Source organism: Phyllostomus hastatus, unplaced genomic scaffold (genome assembly GCF_019186645.2).
Source record: "Phyllostomus hastatus isolate PE091 unplaced genomic scaffold, TTU_PhHast_1.1 phas_contig_195, whole genome shotgun sequence".
Lineage (NCBI taxonomy): Eukaryota > Metazoa > Chordata > Mammalia > Chiroptera > Phyllostomidae > Phyllostomus > Phyllostomus hastatus.
In genome coordinates this window covers 3,758,626-3,780,032 of record NW_025333706.1, presented here as the reverse complement: position 1 = coordinate 3,780,032, position 21,407 = coordinate 3,758,626, and the positions used below count along the sequence as shown (strand labels likewise).

Genomic DNA, 21,407 nt, shown 5'->3' with positions numbered 1-21,407 from the left:
AACAGTTGTAATAAGTAGTCTCTGAAGTGAAGGAAACAAACAGCAAGTACAGAAAATAATGGTGCAGACCCTTCCCTAGAATAGGTGATGAGGGAACCCCCGGGAGTGACACTGGGGCTGAGACCAGATATGTCTGGTGCTAGCAGCAATGGGAGGATGGAAGAGAGCAGATGGGGAGAGGAAACAACAAGGTGGAAGCCTAGGGACTGATGGCCTGCAAGGAGCCCAAGGAGGAGAGGCCTCCTGAGCCCAGGTAGGTGAAGGAGCAGGAGCATAGACTTGATGGGAGACTGGAGGTGATTCCTGTGCTTTCTGTGACATGTGATCCAGAGGTGTCCACCAGATGGGCACCTTCCTCCCAGCCCTGCTCACAGAAACAGCATGAGGGATCCTGGACTGGGAGCACTGCTGAGAGCATGCATCTTACTTTTATCAGAATTGGAATCCCACCACAGGATGGTTTCTTATAACAGTCACAGGTTTCTGTCACATTCTTTAATGAAGACTGTAAAATTATTTGTGTGGAGGTATCTGAGCCTGGAAGGGAGCTGAGTTGTGATATGTGTGTTTTTCCTTCTTCAGTATTTCTGGGTTAAAAGTGGTCGGGGAGACACTGTCTCCAGCTTTTCACCTGCAGCTACAAGAGAGCACTGGGTCACGAGAAAGGGATGTTAAACTACTTCAGGAAATTGTAAATCAAGTAAGTATCCAGTTATTCGAGTGATTCTCCTTTACCACCCTCCCCTGAACCCAAGCAATTTTTTTATGTCGTTTGTAAGAAAGCCATCTTTGCCCCAGCGGTGGTATACAGTGGAAGTTGCTGGTCACCCCTCTCATGAAATTGCTTCAATGCCCAGTTGAATCTGTAGCACATGTTGATAGAAACAGTTCATCCCATTGGGTCCATTTTCAACCTGCATTGAAAGTGTAGTGTTCCATGCCACATTTTATTAAAATATAAAGTACACTTTGCTTCTACTCTGAATAACCTTCCAGAAAGCCCTTTTGCTTACCATTTACAAAGCCAGGATTTCTTACATGTACATGGGGACAGCGTTGTTTGTAATGACCACACACAACACTGGACAGCTACCTGTTAGGGTAAACCCCCGACATAGCTCAGAAACAGGCCATAATAATCTTATAACCAAAAAGGAAGGATGGATCTGAAAGTCAGCTTACTACCAATTGTAACTCAGTTCTTAGCCAAGAAATGCTCACTGGGGAAGACTACTTGCCCTTTTCTGTTCAGCAGAGCTGTGTCTCCTGGAGTCCTCCCTCCTCATTTTCCATCATGCCGCTGCTCCTCCTCCTAAGAAATGTCCAGTGGCCCTGCAGCTTCATGACAGTTCGTGCCTTGTACTTAAATCTGAAATACATCTCGTGTGTATTTAAGAATGAAAATGGGCTACACTGTGCTTCCTTGACCTAATTGTTCCTGTTGATGTTTTCTTCTGGAGGTTCCTCTCCGAGTGCCCGCCACTCAGCAGCAGGAAAATTGTGAGGGCTGCTGTCTTTTGTGTTTCTTTGCCTGGCTGTGGCTCATGGAAGTCAAGTCCTTGCCCACAGTCACACAGCTGCTTGGTATGAAAACCGCAGTGTGAAGCTAGCCTCTATCTTCATAGCTTGTTTCAAGTGTCCTGTGTTCTATGATATGTGAACACATAGTCTGGACTAACAGATTCCTGACATCTTCATATAATTCATGGCCTTCTGGAGTCAGTCCTCTTAAAAAAATATATATTACCAAACCCAGAATGTGAAATTCCTAATTAAGGAAACATGTCAGATTATGAATGCTTGGGCTGGAGTGACTTTCACCTTGCTGAGTGAGGAAATGTCACAGATGTCCCCTCAGGTCCAGCTTTGCAAATGTGAAAAAAGACTAGCTGTTTTAAAGGGACAGACATCCCACCAACCACATTTACTGCCTTGGTGTTTTCACTGTAATGTATCTTAAATATGTACAGACAATAGGTAGGACATCATCCTTCAGATTAGAGTTCTTATACAAATGTGATACTGAAACAAGTTTATAAATGAAACATGAGCTGAAGGGACAAGTCAGGAAGTCACTTGAATCACATTGCCTTTCTGGACAGTGAATTTGTTTTCTGGATGGCCTGGTGGTATGACCAATGTGGCTGCTGCAGAGCAGGCCCCTGAGGCTGTTCCCTATGTTGGAATTTGCATTGGCCCCATCATTCTCTGAGTCTCCCCAGACCCCCTCAGATGGTCTTCTGCACATGTTTGTGTGCAGGACGTGGGCCTCTCTAGGTGTCGGGGTGTCAGATCCTTGTTAAATCCACCTTTGTGTTTTGCTTACTGGACAGCAACAGTTTAGGTCTCACTACTACTTTGTGCGGAAGAGAAACACAGAAGAGGACAAGTGAGTGAGATGACTCGATTCTAATAATTATTCACTTGGCCCCAGCTCAGCGTGGGTTGTGTTCAGGAAGTCACCTTGAGAGCTCAATGAGCAGAGAACAGGTCCTATGGGGAGGGAACAGAACCCTGCCTGGAAAGCACATTGTGGGAAGGAAAAAGGAAGCTCTTAGCACTTCTGTGTAGTGTTACAGCTTCCATCTTCAAAGTCTTCTGTGCGCTCCTCTCCACTTTTCCTTTTCAGTATTTGAGGGAAATAAAAGATCATGGAACTGCAACACTTGTCTAAGCCTTATTGAACTGAGAGGTTTTGTCAGCTTCTTGAGTTGCTTGACAAAACACTGTTTTTACAAACTGAGTGAAGATTTATAATGTTCTGTAACTAGCCAGGGCTAGAGACAGGCAGTGTGGGTGTCTTCAGGAGGAGTAAGTTTTTGTGGGCATAGCTCCAGGCTGAGACACAGCACAAACCTGTCCTCACTGCCCGGCTTCTACCCTTTCCAGTGGAAACCCTGCCTGGCAGCTCACACAGGGTCCCACTCCCAGCATAGGGAATGGCTGTCCTCTTCTCTTGTAAATTGGTTCTTTTGTAAAAATATGATTCATATACCACAGAAGTCACCCTTTCAAATTATGCAATTGAGTGGTTTTCATATATTCACAAGGTTGTGCAACCATCACTAACTCCAAAACGTTTTCATCACCCCAAAAAGAAACCACTATAACCACTTGATCTGATTTTTATACTTTCTTTATTCTGATAGAGAATGTTTTAAGTTTTTAAAAATGTCAGCAGGTGATTAAGGCATGGGAAAGCTGTGCACAAATATATGGCAGCAGACCCTTCTGTGCCTGGTAGCACCTGGCCAAATGTAGCAGACAAGAATCGGAGGCACCACTAGTGTTTGGAGTAGGAGCAGTTTCTGTCTGAAACATTCTACTGCCATTATTCTTAAGTCCAGCTCTTGGTTAGTATATAGAGCTTTGGTGATACTGTTCCCCTGTGTTGTAACTCAGCTATGTCTAAAATAACTATTAGCTACCTGTGGCTATTTAAATTACATTGAACTAAAGCTCCATCTCCTAGTGGCACTAGCCATACCTTAAAGCACCTGATCAGCACATGGGCTCATGGCTACTATAGTGCACAGTCCAACAGCACTGCCCTCAATTGCATTATGCTGTGTCAATTACATCTTCCAGCAGTTATTACTGGACAAATGAATTAAAACTACTGTTTAGAATAGCATTTAAAGGTACCTTCCTGTTTTAAGTACCACAGTGTCCGAAGTCCTGGTTTGAATGTATTTCTTTTCTTCCTGCAGTGCATGAACAGAAGCATTGCATTAACTCAGGCACGCTACTTGGAGAAAGAAGAGAAGTGCCTCCCTCCTCCAAGGTTGGTGCATTAAAGTGTGAACTTTTGTTTTCCTACCCTAAAACCTGTATGAAATGTATCATGTCTTGAAGTTTTTTAAAAGGCTATTACAGGGCAAGGAAGAATGTTTATCATTAAAATATCAGCTCTTGTCTGTTCTTAAACTAGATGTTTTCCAATTTTAACTGAAAAGCCCCAAAAGACTCATAGTACCCTCTTACTTGACTGAAAGAAGTGTCTGAGATTCTAAGAACAAACTGAGACAGTAGAAGTTTCCATCAGCAAATACCTTCCACACCCCTCAGAGCACACACTGTGCCAGCAGTTTCTGCCATGAGGACACTGCCTCTGGCTGGAGTACCGTGGGGCACTCAATCCCACAAACCCTTACATAACATTCAGGGAAAACAGCAGTGGCAGGAAATCACAAGGATCAGGAAGCCCTACATGGGGATGCACCTAGACTCATGATTTAACAGAACATCTGATCCTGCCCTCCACATACTGACAGTGTAGTTTAAGGAGGGAGACACCTGAGGCAAGTCATGGCAGGGGTCAGTGAGGTCACAGAGAAATAGGCCACAGTTTGTCTGGTCAGGGAGGGACTCAGATTTCTGAGAGAGACTAATGAGTAAGCTGAGCTCAGAAAATTGAATACGTAAGGCACCTGGTGGGCATTGTGGCCTTCTGGTAGGGAGTAGGGTATGCCGTGGCATGGCCACCTATAGGCGTGTGTGGGAGCCAGAGCACAAGCTTGAAAAGGCAGCAGTGAGAGGGAGCGTGGAGAAGGCCCAGGACAACCTAAGAGTGAATGGGAGTCAGCGCTGTGCAGACACAGGCTGGGCTGGGGTTCTGAAAGACCCCTCGGGCATCAGTTCAAAAGCACCCTACAGATCCTGCCCTCTCATGTCTCTCTGTACCCAGGAAAGATGTGATTTAGTGTGTTGAGGACAGAGGCCATCTTGGCTTTATGCTCTGGGCTCCATGCCCAGCACTGCAACTCAATAGATGTGTCCAGGGAATGAAGCAGATGTTTGCAGACAGAGGTAGAATTGACTTGAGGAGCCAGTATTTGTCTTCACTTTTCTGCAGACTTGAAAATGTCTGCCTTGCCTCAAAGTATTATAGCACTTCCTCATGACTTACTAAATTACAAATGTGAGCAAGCAGACAGTTTACTCATTTGAGAAATTGAAATTCTCACCTCAGACCTAGTGCTGCTTGAGGCAGTAGGTTATGTGAAAAGCCAGTTTGCTGGCGTATCTGGGCAGAGCCCTACTGCAGGCGACTTCAAGTAGACACACACACAGTTCAGGCAGGGCAACAAGCTTCTGTGAATGGCCTGATAGGAAATGTCTTCATTCTGCAGGACATAGGGCCCTGTTCCCACCCCTTACCCTGCATCATAGCAAGAAAGCAACTGTGACAGCAGGTCAGCTGCTGGGTGGGCTGTGTTCCAAGAGCTTTTTCACAAAACAGATGTCTGTTATTATCTCTCAGCATTAGGATTGTGGTCACAATGGAACAAACAGAAGCGGAACTGGAGAAAGCGGCATCCACAATCAAGGAGGTGGCCCAGGCTGTCCTGCTATAGTCTTTTTCAGGGCCTGGTGGCCACCACATGATACATAGAGGTCCCAGTGCTGCTGGGAGGGAGCGTCAAAAGATCCTTCACATACCTGACACTGCTATTGCAGCTGCAGTGGGTGTGAGCTTGGTGTATGACCACGAGCCAGATGCTGGTTATTTCTATAAAGAAAACATCTTGAAGCCCAGGAACTGATCTTTTTTAAAGGAAAACTATTGACAGCATATAACTGGTATTCAAATTGTACTGTGTCTTTAGTACTATTTAAATGTTTTATTATAGTAGTTTATATTCTTTTTTGTTGTCATTGTTTAAAAATGGAGCTTCAATTTATCTTTTATCCCTTCTACTAGTACAGATTATCTAAGCACTCTTTAAGACTTCATAGAAAAATGTATACAACATGTATGTATTCCTGAAGATCTAATTCACCTCTGTCTTTTCCAGTTTTCACCCTGTGAAGCTCAATGGTGGCTAACATATAAAGAAACACTTCTTGTACAGTTATCATAAACTTTTCATTCTATTTGAATCCTAGAATTTTTATAAACACTTAATACTGCTGTTACACCATTTTGGACAGCTATTTTGAACATCTCTAACCAGAAAGTAGTCATAATACTTCCTAAGTGGACAGTAACTTAAATCAGAGAGTATTTTGTTTTAATAGAATATACCTTTCCATTTATTATATGTAGACCTAATCTGTTTTAGGAAGAGGGTTATTATGATCATGCTGAAATATAAATTATGTCCTCACTACTTTAGAAAACCTTGAATGTATTCCTTCTTTGTATAGTGGGTTTGCCTAGGGACATGTAACTACAGACTTTTTTTAAGCTAAGGGAAATGAGAAGTTTTTTTCTTTTCAGCTTATTAATTCCAAATATTCAAAAATGATGCAGAGTACTAAAAATAAAATATTTAAGCTGTACTTCAGCTGTTTTTTTTCCTTAGCAAACCAAGTTAGGTGGTGTAAATGTTTGTGATGTTCCACATGTGTTGCATAAATATTACACCATTATTTTTTTCTCTTACTAAAGGTAAAGGAATGATATTGTAAAAAATACCATTTTTATAATTTATGTTCATGATCTTTTTAAATAACACATTTTTTAATATTTGGTTTCAGTTTTGCTTGAGGTATTACATACATAAGTGCCTTGTGATTGCTGCTGCTGCTTAAAGGATGAATCTGTATTTGTTTGGTTTTCATGAAAATAAATCTACATTGCTAATGATGACTCTGCTTGCATGTGTAATATATTCAACATACTAGCCCCTTGATTTTTTTTTTTAAGATTTTTATTTTTAGCCCTGGCTGGCATAGCTCAGTGGATTGAGCGTGGGCTGCGAACCAAAGTGTCACAGGTTCGATTCCCAGTCAGGGTACATGCCTAGGTTGCAGGACATGACCCCCAGCAACTGCACATTGATGTTTCTCTCTCTCTCTCTCTCTCTCTCTCTCTCTATCTCCCTCCCTTCCCTCTCTAAAAATAAATAAATAAAATCTTTAAAAAAAAAAGCGTAGCCATCTGATTAAGGTTGAGGATATTTAAAAAAAAAAGATTTTTATTTTTAGAGAGAGGGGAAGGGAGAGAGAAAAGGAGACAAATACCAATGTGTGGTTGCCTCTAGTGTGCCCCCTACTGGGGACCTGGCCCACAACTCAGGCATGTGCCCTGGCTAGGAACCAAACCGGTAACCCTTTGGTTTGCAGGCCTGTGTGCATTCTACTAAACCACACCAGCCAGGGCTTGATTTTACATTTTTTACAAATCTAGGATGGCATTTTTCTGGGGGTTGGGAGTGTTAGAAAATACTAATTTCTGAATACTTTTTTCACTGTATAGTAGTACAATATCTGAGATTTCCTAAGTTCCTACTAATTTAAGCCTTGGCCACATAGAACTACACAAGTAACAGAACCATGGTGTTAGAAAGGATGAGGATATGAGGGTTATAACTTTTCAACTACTTTATATTTTCTAAGTCAAAGTTGCAACATCTAGATTTTATTGCTACTTTTGAAAAGTGTAAATTCCTTTTACAATAATTTTTCAAATGATGGCGGAACACACATTATTTAACTTCAGTCCTTGAAAAACCAACATTTTAAACAAAAATAACATCTATTAAAACTATAGAGTAACCACAATCCAATAATGTACAGCACCAAAAATATCAGCTAAACAAAATGCTAAGAAGAAATAGTCCTCTCAGGTCTTATGCAGATTACGAATTTCTCTTAGAAACATAAGGTTCTGCAGAGCTTGTAATGATCCTCTGTTGAGAAAGGCAGTGACTACGGGGAACAGCATTTGTAACATTGGGAGCCCATTTCCACTCTGCACAGTTGCCCACAAGGGATGAAGGAGCCATGTGACTGCTCTCTTTCTGTTGTCGGCAGTGAGAGTAGAGTCCAACTCAGGAAAAGTTGGCTTTGAGGCAAGTGAGGACACTAACTGGACCGTGTACTTTTCCTTTATGTACTTTACTATCTGTAATATGCCATCAGTTGTAAAATGCATTTCAATATCACAGAGGTAATGTGGGTGGGTAAAGTACATCCTAAAATCTATGAATTAAGACAATAATAATCTAATATGTAGGCCTGATGCCATCTTTCCTTGCGGACCTAAAACCTTAGTCCCAGAAATAACTTTAGTCCCAGAGATGTTTGAGGATATTTCCATGTGATTTATGATGATATTAAATAACACTAGCCATAACCTACACCTATAATATGGATTATGTTGTACAGAATACATAAAACTTTATTTTCCTACTACTGTCTGATAAAGAGAATGGTCTGGGAGGCTTAAGGATGATGGAACAGAAAAAATACATAATTCATCTCAACAGCAATATACAAAGCAAAACAAAAGTGAAGCAGCATTTTTAAAAAATGCAAGGCAAAAATGAGTGTAAGTCAAGGACTTTATAACCAGAAAGCTGTCTTTCAAGTATTAAGTTTAGCAAAACAATTTAAAATTAGTGCTCAATACTGTGTCCGTGAGCACAGTTCCATCAAATCAAGAAATAATGGGAAACTTCAAAAGAACAAATATGAGTGATGAATATATTTAATTAGATATAAGACTAAAGATGAGACAAGTGGAAGAATATATAAATTTTAGCATACTCTGATAAGTGATACTAATAAAATATTGAAGGAAAGGGAAGAGGGAAAACTTCAGAATAAGCTTGCTGTATAGGTACAAGAGACAAACCTATAGTCAGTGGCTCAAAAAAGCTAAACATAAAGAAAAATGGAAATAGAAAGCCAAAACAGTATTCCTGATGTGACAAGGTAGAATTCAAGCCAATAGACATTAAGCATGTAGTGCTAAAGGGCACAGTTTAAAATGAGAGAACAATTACAAATAATCTTACACTAAATATCACAACCCAAACAGCATATACTATATACTAGGGAGAGGTTCAAGGGAAACTAGAAATACACTAAAGAGTAGGAGGTTTGAACTTTTAGTCCAAGAAAAGTCAAGTGGGAAAAAACTAAGGACTGTAGATGACCTAAGGAATATAATATAGATAGTATAGTGATGTCAAATTTTATAACTGGATGCTAGAAAATAAGCTTATTCCCAAACACATGGAATTTCAGAATTAAAAATCCATGAATTAATTTCATGGATTGCAAAGTTTGCAGAGAAATAAAGTGTGGCTCACACTCTTAACTGGATGCTAGAAAATAAGCTTATTCCCAAACACATGGAATTTCAGAATTAAAAATCCATGAATTAATTTCATGGATTACAAGGTTTGCAGAGAAATAAAGTGTGGCTCACACTCTTGTGAAGTGTGGAGCAAGAAGCAGCCAATAGAAACTATCTTGTTCATCCCCACATGATGCATTTAGCAAAGATTTTAAGGCAGTTGCTACAGGTACATCAAAGTACAGGAAACCATGTTTATAAAATTATGACAATAATGAATCAATAGGTAACTTCAAAGAGAAAGTATTTTAAAAGAGTAACATGGAAATCCTGTAGTTGAAAAATAAGAAAACAAAATTCACTAAGAGGGACACCACAGAGGATCAGTAACTTCAAGATAGATGAGTAGCAAACAACCAACCTGAAGAAGAACATAATGATTGAAGAAAAGTGACTAGAGAGAGTCTCAGACACCTGTGTGGCCTTATCAAGCATCCCAGCATATTTGTATGGGAGGGGCAGAAGAGAAGAAGAAAAAAGAAAGGGGCAAAAAGTATACTGGAAGAAATAATGTTCAAAAACTTGCCAAATTTTATTTAAAAAATGAATTTACACATTCAAAAATTTCACAGTTTTTAAAGATTGCAGCAGGATAAGTTGGAGTGGAGCCCACTTCTCCCGGCTAGAACCCCTAGCTGACTGAGGCACAGAGTGAATGGCCAATGGAATCCCAGCTAATACGAAGTTTGGGGGCCAAAAATTGTAGAGGACATTGAAAAACAGACGGTAAGGAGATTGCATTGGGATGGTAAGTTCCCTGGGATGTGCTCAGGTACCAAGGCTGCTGTGACCCCCAGCCCTGCACCTGCCTCAGGATCCTTGGAATAGAGTCAGATCACCAGCTCCCTCCCCTATCAAAGCAGGGAGGGCAGCAAGGCACCAGGAAGGCCCTGGATACTTGAAGTTGCTGAGGGGAATAAAGACAAAGTGGGAGGCACACAGGTGGTGTTAACCTGCTGGGACTGTGGGGCTAGGTCATTGCCAGAGAAATTGGAGAGCCAGGTGACACCTGGAGAAGGGAGAAGAGTAGGGCCACGTCGGGCCCTGAACCGGATAGTCTCTGGTCTGGTTGAAAAGTTGGGCTGTTTGAAAAGCTGTGCACTTGTTAAGAACAGCAGGCTTAAACAACAGGATTTTACTCAAAAAAAGGCTCTCAGCCTCTGTTTAAGGAACTCTCAAGCACTTGGGCTGGCTCGTGCCACTCCCCTGGAGGCTAACTGTTGCTGCTTTCCTGGTAGTATGCTGCAGTCACAGTGGTCTGGTAAAGAGCAAGGAGGATGTGCACCGCCCAGACCACGACACAACTGGCGAAATAAAGGCACCGGCCTGGACAGATGGACAGTGGGGGACAGTGGGGACAAGGCACCGGCCTGGCCAGATGGACAGACAGAGGAACTGGGCTGGAGACTGGGCAACTGTGAATATTGCAGCCCAAACCTGGCCCCCATCTTCAAATAACCATAGGAAGGGAGGAAAGTGAAGCCCAGACCCCTCTGCCTGTGGCATCCAGGAAAACCAGATGAACTCGCTTGGTGGGTTTAAAGTCAGCAGCAGGCTTTTTTTCCCCTCTCTTTTTTTTCTCTTCCCCACCCCTGCCCCCCACCCCACTGCAAGTGAGACAGTAAGACCTGGAACTGTGAGAGGTCCAGAGACAGGTCCAAACAGGGAGCACAAGGCTAACCCCACAACTGAGAAACTGAGACAAATTTCACTTTGCTGTCCTACAGAACTTGCATTTTATTGTTTATTTGTATTATTTTTTTCATTATTTTCACTTCTTTTATTTTATTAGTATTTCTTTATTTCTCTTCTTTCTGTTTAGTCTTCTTCATTTTATTTCTTGAATTGCATTGTTTGGTTTTCCTTATTCCCTCTTTCATATTGTATTTTAATTTTCCTTCTTTCACTTCACTCATGTTCCAATAACACACTACTCTTGATTGTGTACTTTCTATTCTTGTTATTCAAATCATATATTTCTTGTCATATTGTTGTCCCAGTACTATTGAAAATAATTATTGTTCCACATAATTGTAAATACTACACAGCACCCCTTCCTGATCTTAGCCCATTTCAATATCTCCCTGAGCCTTATTACTGTTGTGGTCAACTCTATTCTCTCTCATACCACACCTACTTTCTATCCTTTACTCTCACTATAGCTCATCTAACCTTGCAAAGCCCACTGTTTTCTGGATTCAGCTCACAATCCTTCTCCCCTTTAACAAGAGTCTTATGTATTTTTCACCTTTTACAAAAAGTGGCCAGTTCAGTGAAATATGGTTAACACTACACTTACATAAAGGATCTCCTATTTTTTTTGTCTCCTTGTTGGTACTTTAAATCCCATAGAATACTCTCCTGCTGTCTTAATCCATTTTGCCTTCCCCCTGCCACTGATCACATACAAGATTAGGTGGGAGCTGTGAAAATCAGTATATCTGCTGGAGGAGAGAACCCACCAACAAAGGAACCACCAACAGGTAAAAATGGAAGTACAATAAGAGAGCCCACACAAACAGAAGAAAGGGCAAAACTGGAACATCCAGACAAGGAGATCAAAGAGACCACACCACTGAATCCCATAAAATTCCTACCATACAAATCCATCCTACAAAGACAGCTAGCAAAGCAGATCATCAGGAATTGCAGAAATAAAAAGAGTCACCTAAAATGGGGAGACAAAAAAAAAGAACCTGCAATAAAGGGAATGGAAGTCTCCCCAGTAAAAGAGCTAAATGCAGTGGAGGTAAGCAAACTATGAGAAATAGAATTCAAAATAATTGTTATAGGAAGATCAAGGTACTCACAGACAACTACAAGAAACTGAGCAAAAACTACACCAGTATGAAAAAGGAAATAGACACTATAAACCAAAACCAGGAAGAAATGAACAATAAAATTTTGGAAATAAAAAACACACTAGAAAGAATTACAAGCAGGCTGGATGAAGCAGAGGACCAAATAGTGAGCTGGAAGACAAGGTGGAAAGAAACACCCAGGTAGAGCAGATGCATGAAAAGACTGAAAAAATATGAAGCTAGCTTAAGGGAACTCAAAGATAACATGAGATGCAACAACATTTGAATCATAGGAATACCAGAAGGGGAAGAAAAAGAACAAGGAATAGAAACCCTGTTTGAAAAAAAAATAATGACAGGAAACTTTCTGAGCCTGGAGATGGAAAAAAGCATGCAAGTTCAAAAAGGAGAGAGTCCCAATTAAGGTGAACCCAAAGAGACCTACTCTAAGACATATCATAATTTAAATACCAAGTTTTAAAGACAGAGAATCTTAAAAGCAGCAAGGGAGAAACAAGAAGTAGCATACAAAGGAGCTTTGATAAGGCTAGCAGCTGATTTCTCAGCACAAACACTCCAATCCAGGCAAGAGATATTCCAAGTAATAAAAAACAAAGCCCTGCAACCAAGACTACTCTACCCATCAAAGCTCTCAATTAAAATGTTAGGCAAAATAAGGACTTTCCCAGACAGAAAAGGCTGACCAAACCAGCACTACAAGATATACTAAAGGGACTATTATAAGAAGAGAAAGGAAAAGAGTGAGGAACACAGGTACAAAGGGGGGGATTAATAAATATCTAACAATAATAACCTTAAATGTTAATGGAAATGCCAGAAAATCACATGACATGGAACTCTGACAGCCAAGGAATTATAGAAACAGTCAACCAGACCAGTAGGACCACGTGGGCGAGACTGACTTGAGAGAACCCTCAGCAAGGCAGGAGACCGCAAAGGTAGGGCCAGCTGAGAGAAACCTGGCAAGGCAATGGGCTGTGGGAGAGGGCTGATTGAACAGGAAACTGAGACTCGGAGCTGACTGTGGACTATGGCGGTTGCCACGGTGTGAAAAACTCCCAGTCTCACGTGAGAGTTCATTGGAAATTGGGCTACAGCCGAGCAGGTGAGCTGCAGTGTTCCCGCTCTGACCCCTCCCCCAAAGGCAGTGCCGCAGAGCAACAAGGAGGTTTGCCTTGCCCTGGTGAATACTTAAGGCCCCACCCACATACAACTCAACAGGTGCCCCATGACAAAGAAATAGGGCCCAAATGAAAGAACAGAGCAAAACTTCAGAAAGAGAACTAATCAATGAGGAGATCACCAACCTACCTGATAGAGAATTTAAAGTCCTGGTAATCAAAATGTTCACAGAACTGATTGAGCTTGGTCAAAAAATGAAAAACAAATAAAATATACGCAAAATGAAATAAAGCAAATATTCAGGGAACCAACAGTGACAGGAAGGAAACCAGGACTCAAACCAACAATGTAGAACAAAAGGAAGAAATAAACATACAACCAGAAAAGAATGAAGAAACAAGAATTTTTAAAAGTGAGGAGAAGCTTAGGAACCTCTGGGACAACTTTTAACATTCCAATATCTGAATCATAGGGGTGCAAGAAGGAGAAGAACAACAGCAAGCAATTGAAAACTTATTGGAAAAAATAATGAAGGAAAACGTCCCCAATCTGGTGAAGGAAATAGACTTCCCGGAAGTCCAGGAAGTTTCCAGAGTCCCAAAGTAACTGGACCCAAAGAAGAACACACCAAGGCACATCATCATTAAGTTATCCAAGATTAAAGATAAAGAGAGAATCCTAAAAGCATCAAGAGAAAAGGAGAGAGTTACCTACCAAGGAGTTCCCATAAGGCTATAGATGATTTGTCAAAAGAAATCTTGCAGATAAGAAGGAGCTAGAAAGAAGTATTCCAAGTCATAAAAGGCAAGAACCTACATCCAAGATGACTCTATCCAGCAAAGCTATCATTTAGAATGGAAGGGCAGATAAAGAGCTTCCCAGATAAGGTCAAGTTAAGAGTTCATCATCACCAAGCCCTTATTGTATGAAATGTTAAAAGGACTTATCTAAGAAACAGAATATCAAAACTATGAACAGTAAAATGACAACAAACTCACAACTATCAACAAATGAACCTAAAAAAAGAAAAGAAAAACAACAAAAACAAAAGCTAAGCAAACAACTAGAACAGGAACAGAATCAGAGAAATGAACACCACATAGAGGGATTTCAGTAGGCAGAGGGACGGGAGGAATAGGGGGAAAAGGTACAGGGAAGAAGAAGCATAATTGGTAGGCATAAAATAGATGGGGACAGGTCAAAAATGGTATAGGAAACAGAACTCAAAGAACTTATATGTATAACACATGGACATGAACTAAGGGGGTGGAGAAATACTGGGAGGTTGGGAAGTGCAGGGCAGAAGGAGGATAAGGGGGGATTGGGAAAACTGTAATAGCATAATCAACAAAATATACTTTAAAAAAAGGCAACATAAGGCACACATATGCTGCCTATAAGAGACACACCTCAGAACAGAAGACCTATGCAGACTGAAAGTGAAGGGTTGGAACATTTATTCCAAGCAAATGGACAGGGAAAAAACCCATGGTAGCAATACATGTCAGACAAAATAGACTTCAAAACAAGGGCCGTAAACACAGACCCAGAAAGACACTTCATAATACTTAAGGGAAGAATCCACCAAGAAGACATAAACATTATAAACATGTATGCACCCAACATAGGAACACCCAAATACCTAAGGAAAATCTTGGAGGACTTCAAGAAAGATATTGACAGGAGCACTATTATAGTAGGGGATTTTAACACCCCACTGTGAAAAATGGAAAGACCTTCCGAATAAAATATTAACAAAGATATTGTAGCATTGAAAAGTGCTCTAGATAAAACCTTTCATCCCAAAGAAGCAAAATACACATTCTTTTCAAATGCACATGGGATGTTTTCAAAGATAGAACACATGATAGAACACAAAACAAGCCTCAACAAATTCAAGAAAATTGAAATTATATCAAGCATTTCCTCCAACCACAAGGGACTGAAGCTGAAAACCAACACCAAGGAAAAAACTCAAAAACACTCAAACTCATGGAGATTGAATAGCATGCTATTAAACAACTAATGGGTAAAGAATGGGATCAAGGAAGAAACTGAAAAGTTTCTAGAAACAAATTTAAAAACGCACAACAATCCAAAATTTATGGGACGCAGCGAAGGCAGTCCTGAGAGGGACATTCATAGCAATACAGGCCTACCTAACAAAAGATAGAAACATTTCAAACAAACAACCTAACCCTACGCCTACAAGAACTGGAAGAACAACAAAGACAGCTCAGAGCAAGTAGGAGGGAGGAAGTAACCAAGATCAGAGCAGAATGAAATGGGATAGAAACTAAAAAAAACCAATTCTAAGGATCAAGAAATCCAAGAGCTGGTTCTTTGAAAAGATAAATAAAATCAACAGGCATTTAAGCGGACCCATCAAGAAAAAGAGAGAGAACCCAAATAAACACATTCAGAAATGAAAGAGGAGAGATCACAACTGATACTACAGAAATACAAAGGCTTATAAGAAATTACTATGAAGAACTATATGCCAACAAATTTGAAAGCCTGGGTGAAAGGGACAAGCTCCTAGAAAAATATGATCTTCCTAAACTGAATAAAGAAGGAGAAAACCTGAACAGACCAATAACACCTGATGAAATAGAAGCAGTAATCAAAAAATTCCCAACACACAAAAGCCCTGGACCAGATGGTTTCACAAGAATTTTTAAAAACATTTAAGAAAGAGCTAACCCCTATCCTTCACAGACTATTCCAAAACATTGAAGAAAATGGAAGATGCCCAAACTCTTATGAAACCAGCATCATCCTAATCCCAAAGCCACTGATATCCCAATATCACTGATAAACATAGACACTAAAATTCTCAACAAAATATTGGCAAACCACATCCAGCAACACGTTAAAAAGATCATGCACCATGATCAAGTGGGATTCATCCCAGGAATGCAAGGATGTTACAATATTTGCAAATCAATAAATTATAATAAATCAATAAATGCAAAACATCACTGAAACAAAAGGAAAAACAAAAATCACATGATCATGTCAATTGATGCAGAAAAAGCATTTGATAAGGTACAGCACCCATTTATGACATAAACACTTAGCAAAGTGGGAACAGAAGGAGCTCTCCTTAACATAATAAAGGCCATATATGAGAGCCCTACAACCAACATCATACACAATGGGCAAAAACTAAAAGCTTTCCCACTAAGACCAGGAAAAAGACAAGGATGTCCACTTTCAACACTTCTATTCAACATAGTATTGGAAGTCCTAGCCACAGCAATCAGACAAGAAAAGGAAATAAAAGGCATCCAAATTAGAATGGAATAAGCAAAATTGTCCATATTTGCACATGACATGATAGTGTACATAGAAAACCCTATAGACTCCACCAAAAAACTACCCAACCTAATAAATGAATTTGGCAAAACAATGAAATACAAAGTCAATATTCTGAAATCAAAGGCATTTTTGTACACCAACAATGAAATATAAGAAACAGAAATCAGGGGGGAGGGGAACCCATTTGATATAAGAACAAGAAAAATAAAGCAATGAGAAATAAACCTAACCAAACAGGTAAAGGACCTATACTCAGAAAACTATACAACACTGAAGAAAGAAATTAAGGAAGACACAAATGGAAGCACAAATGGAAAACAAATGGAAGCACATACCATGCTCAGGGATTGGAAGAATTAACATCATCAAAATGTCCATACTACCCAAAACAATTTATACATTCTACACAATCCCTATTAAGGTACCCATGACATATTTCACAAATATACAACAAACATTTCAAAAATTTATGTGGAACCATAAACAACCCTGAAAAGTTGCAGCATATTTGAGAAAGAAGAGCAAAGTAGGAGGGGTTACAATACCTGATATCAAACTGTATTATAAGGCCACTGTAATCAAAACAGCCTGGTACTGGCATAAGAATAGACATATAGACCAATGGAATAGAATAGAGAGCCCAGAAATAAACCCAAGTCTGTATGGTCAATTAATATTTGACAAAGGGGGCAGAAGCATAAAATGGAGTAAAAACAGCCTCTTCAACAAATGGTGTTGGGAGATCTGGACAGCTACTTGCAAAAAAACTGAAACTCAATCACCAACTTACACCATGCACAAAAATAAATTCAAGGTGGATAAAAGACTTAAATATAAGTCATGACATCATAAAAGTCCTTCAGGAGAACATAGGCAGGAAAATCTAAGCTATTCCAATTTCATGCAGCAATATTTTCACTGATATGTCCCCTGGAACAACGGACATAAAGGAAAGAATAAACAAATGAGATATCATTTTTATAAAAGCTTCTTCACAGCTAAGGAAAACAACATTAAAATTAAAAGAGAACCAACTATATGCAAAAACATATTTGCCAATGATACCTCAGACAAGGGTTTGATCTCTAAATATATAAAGAACTCATGTGACTCCACTCTAGGAAAAACGAAAACCCCAATTAAAAAAAAATGGGCAAAAGACTTAAACAGACACTTCTCCAAGGAGGACGTATAAAGGGTCCAGAAACATATGAAAGGATGCTCAGCATCACTGGCCATCAGAGAGATGCAAATTAAAACCACAGTGAGATAACACTTCACACCGGTGAGAATTGCCATCATAAACAAAGCAACAATCAGTTACTGTTGGAGAGGTTGTAGAGAAAAGGGAACACTAGTGCACTCTTGGTGGGAATGCAGACTGGTGCTGGCATGGTGGAAAACTGTATGGAATGTTCTCAGGAAACTAAAAATGGAACTACCTTTTGACCCAACAATTCCACTGCTGGGGTTATATCCTAAAAACCCTGGAACACCTATCCAAAAGAACCTATGCACCCCAATGTTCATAGCAGCACAATTTACAATAGCTAAGTGCTGGAAGCAACCTAAGTGCCCATCAGTAAATGAGTGGATCAAAAAAACAATGGTATATTTACATGATGGAATACTACGCAGCAGAAAGAAAGAAGGATCCCCTACCCTTTGTGACAGCATGGATGGAACTCGAGAGCATACTGCTAAGGGAAATAAGCTAGGCAGTGAAAGACAAGTACCATATAATCTCACCTATAAGTGGAACCTAATTAACAAAGCAAACAAACAAGCAAAATATAACCATAGACATTGAGATTAGGAACAAACTGACATTAACCAGAGGGGAGGTGGGAGGGAACAATGGGGAGAAAAGGGAGAAGGGTTTTCAGGAACATGCACAAACGAACATGAACAAAACCAAAGAGGGGTAGGATCATGGTTGGGGAGTAGGGATGGCTGGGATGGGTAGGAGTAGTGGGGGTAAAATGGAAACAAGTGTACTTGAACAATTACATAAATTTTTTTTAAAAGCCAGACAGACTCAAGGTGAAAGTAACAAATACATAAATAAATAGACAAATACATACATACATACATACATACATATCAATGTTTTTATTTAAAAATTTTCACATGTCACAGGTTCGATTCCCAGTCAGGGTACATGCCTGGATTGCAGGCCATGACCTCCAGCAACCCCACATTGATGTTTCTCTCTCTCTCTCTTTCTCTCTCCCTTTCCTCTCTAAAAATAAATAAAAATAAAATCTTTTAAAAAAATTTTTCATAAACATGAAGTGGGATAAACACAGAGATTCACAACCAGACCCACCCTAGACAGAATGTTGAAAGACAGAAGCCTGAAAGCAGCAAAGGAAAAGCAACTCATCATGTAAAAGGGAGTAATATGGTTACCACTGACTTCTTATGGGATAACAGAAGCCAGGTGCATAGAAAGGCATTTGAAGTCCAAGAAGAAAAATCCTGTCAGACAAGAATTTGGTCTCGACAAATTAATCCTTCCAAAATAAAAGTGAATAAAGACATTCCTAGGAGAACTAAGACAAAGAATTCATTGCTAGCAAAGATACCTCACAAGAACTACCAAATGAAGTTCTTCAGGCCATGAAGAAGTGACACCAAACAGAAATTTAGACCTGCAGGTATAAATGAAGATGTCCAAATATGGTAAATATGCAGGTAAAAATTTTAAACTATAACTATATTTCCCATTTCTTCCCTCTACTCTTTTAAAAGATATGATTGTGTAGAGCAATATCTATAATACTGCTTTTGGAAGTTTATAACATACACATGTGATATATATGGTGATAATAGCACAAAGAAATAGGCAATAAAAAGAGAAAAGTTATGTATTTTACCAGAATTAGATAACTGTTATTCTGAAGTAGATTATGATAATCTAAAATGTACATAGAATCAATAGAGAAAGCAAGAAAATAGTTCACAAAGTATAATACAAATTAGAGGAATTAAAATAGTGAACTAAAAAATATTTAACAAAAAGCAGTAAAGGAGCAATGGAGGTACAAAAATGATATAAAACAAATAGTAAAAACCCAACTATATGAATAATTCCATTAGAATACAAATGGGCTAAACATTTCATTCAAAAGACTGAGTTCAGCAGGCTGAATTTTTAAAAAACTGATGTTTATAAAAGGTACACTTTACATTCAAAGACACAAGTGGGTAGTGGGTAGAAAGTAAAGAGATAAAAAGTAATGTGCCATGCAAACAGAAACCATAAGAGAGCAGGAGTGGTTCAATGTTGGAAAAATAATGGACTTCAAGACAAGAATTGTTACTAGAAATGGAGATATTTCAGAATGATAAAAGGGTCAATACATAAAGAAACTGTAGCTATTATAACTATATATGTTTCTAAAAATAGAATCCTAAAATATATGAAGCAAAACTAACATAATAGAAAGGAGAAATAGAGAATTTAACAATAACCATTGGAGATTTGAATAGCTCACCTTAAGTAATGATATAACAACCAGAAAGAAAATTAGTAAGGATATAGAAGATTTGAACAACACCATCAACCAACTTGAACAAACATATTTATTGAACATTCCATAGAGTTCAAAATACATAGTATTTTCAACTGCACATGAAACAGCCTCCAGGATAAACCACATGCTGGGCCATAAAACAAGTCTCAATAAATTTAAAAAGATTGAAATCATAAAAGATATATTCTCTGTCCAAAACATAAATAAGAGATCCACATAGAAAGAAAACTGGAAAAAAAACAAATATCTGTTAATTAACCAACATAGTGGTAAATAAATAATTGATCGAAGAAGAATTACAAAAACATTTTTTAAATGTTCTGAACTGAATGAATTAAATACAACACATCAAAATTTATGTGACACAGCTATAGCAGTGCCAAACAGGATTATAGCTTGAAATGCCTATATCAGAAAAAAAGAAAGATTCCCAATCAATATCCTAAGTTTCTACCTTAAAAAGTAGAAATAGAACAAGCTAACCCCAAAACAAGCCAGAGGAAGGCAATAATGATTAGAGAGGAAATCAATGAAATAGAAAACAAAAACAACAGGGAAAATGAATGAAACAAAAGCTTCCCTCTTTGAAAAGATCACCTAGTTTGGCAAATTCTTCGCTGGACTGGTCAAGAAAATAACATAGAAAACACAGGTTACCAACATCAGGACCTAGAGAGGCAGCATCTCTACCAATTCTACAGATATTAAGAGGATTATAATGGGCTGTCACAAACAAATTTGTGCCAATAAATTAGACAATTTAAATGTCAGATGCCAAGAAAGACAAAAATTATCAAAACAAACTAAAAGAAATAGAAAATCTGAATAGAATTATATAACAAGTAAGGAAATTGAATAATTTTAAATCTTCCCATAAAAATGTCCAAATCATAATGACTTCACTAGTAAATTATACCAAATATTTGAAGACAAAGTAATACAAACCACAGTTTTCTTTCAGAAAAACAGAGAAGGTAGGAACATCTCTCCATTATTTCTATGAGGTTAATATTACTGTAATACCAAAGCCAGACTATTACAAGAAAAGTACATACTAAACTAAAAATGGAACTGCCTTTATTTCCCTCATGATCACAGACACAAGAGCCTTAAAACTTTACTGAAGAATCTAGCCTGTGCAGTAGGCCAAGAAAAAAAAGAAAAGAGAAGAAGAGAAGGAAAAGAGAAGAGAAGAGAGAAAATTAGAGACATCTAAATTGGGAAAAAAGAAGTAAAAAGTACACTTATTTGCAGATGACATAACACTATTTAGAAAATCCTAGGGAAATAAATGTGTTTAGCAAGATCAGAAGGTAATAAATGAAGCCCTGGCTGGCATAGCTCAGTGGATTGAGCGCAGGCTGCGAACCAAAGTGTCGCAGGTTCAATTCCCAGTCAGGGTACATGCCTGGGTTGCAGGCCATGACCCCCAGCAACCACACATTGATGTTTCTCTCTCTCTCTTTCTCCCTCCCTTCCCTCTCTAAAAATAAAATGAATAAAATCTTTAAA

At 39.0% G+C, this 21,407-nt stretch overlaps 1 protein-coding gene across 1 annotated transcript in view; it reads left to right on the top strand.

Annotated features, from left to right (window-relative positions):
* SPTLC1 (serine palmitoyltransferase long chain base subunit 1) overlaps window positions 1-6,595 on the top strand; it is an 81,066-nt gene extending 74,471 nt beyond the window's left edge. The window contains exons 13-15 of the mRNA XM_045833868.1: window positions 583-700; window positions 3,711-3,784; window positions 5,264-6,595. Coding sequence (XP_045689824.1) covers window positions 583-700; window positions 3,711-3,784; window positions 5,264-5,357 — 286 coding nt within the window. The 3' untranslated portion in view covers window positions 5,358-6,595. The remainder of the gene's footprint in view (window positions 1-582; window positions 701-3,710; window positions 3,785-5,263) is intronic.
* The last annotated feature ends 14,812 nt before the right edge of the window (window positions 6,596-21,407 follow it).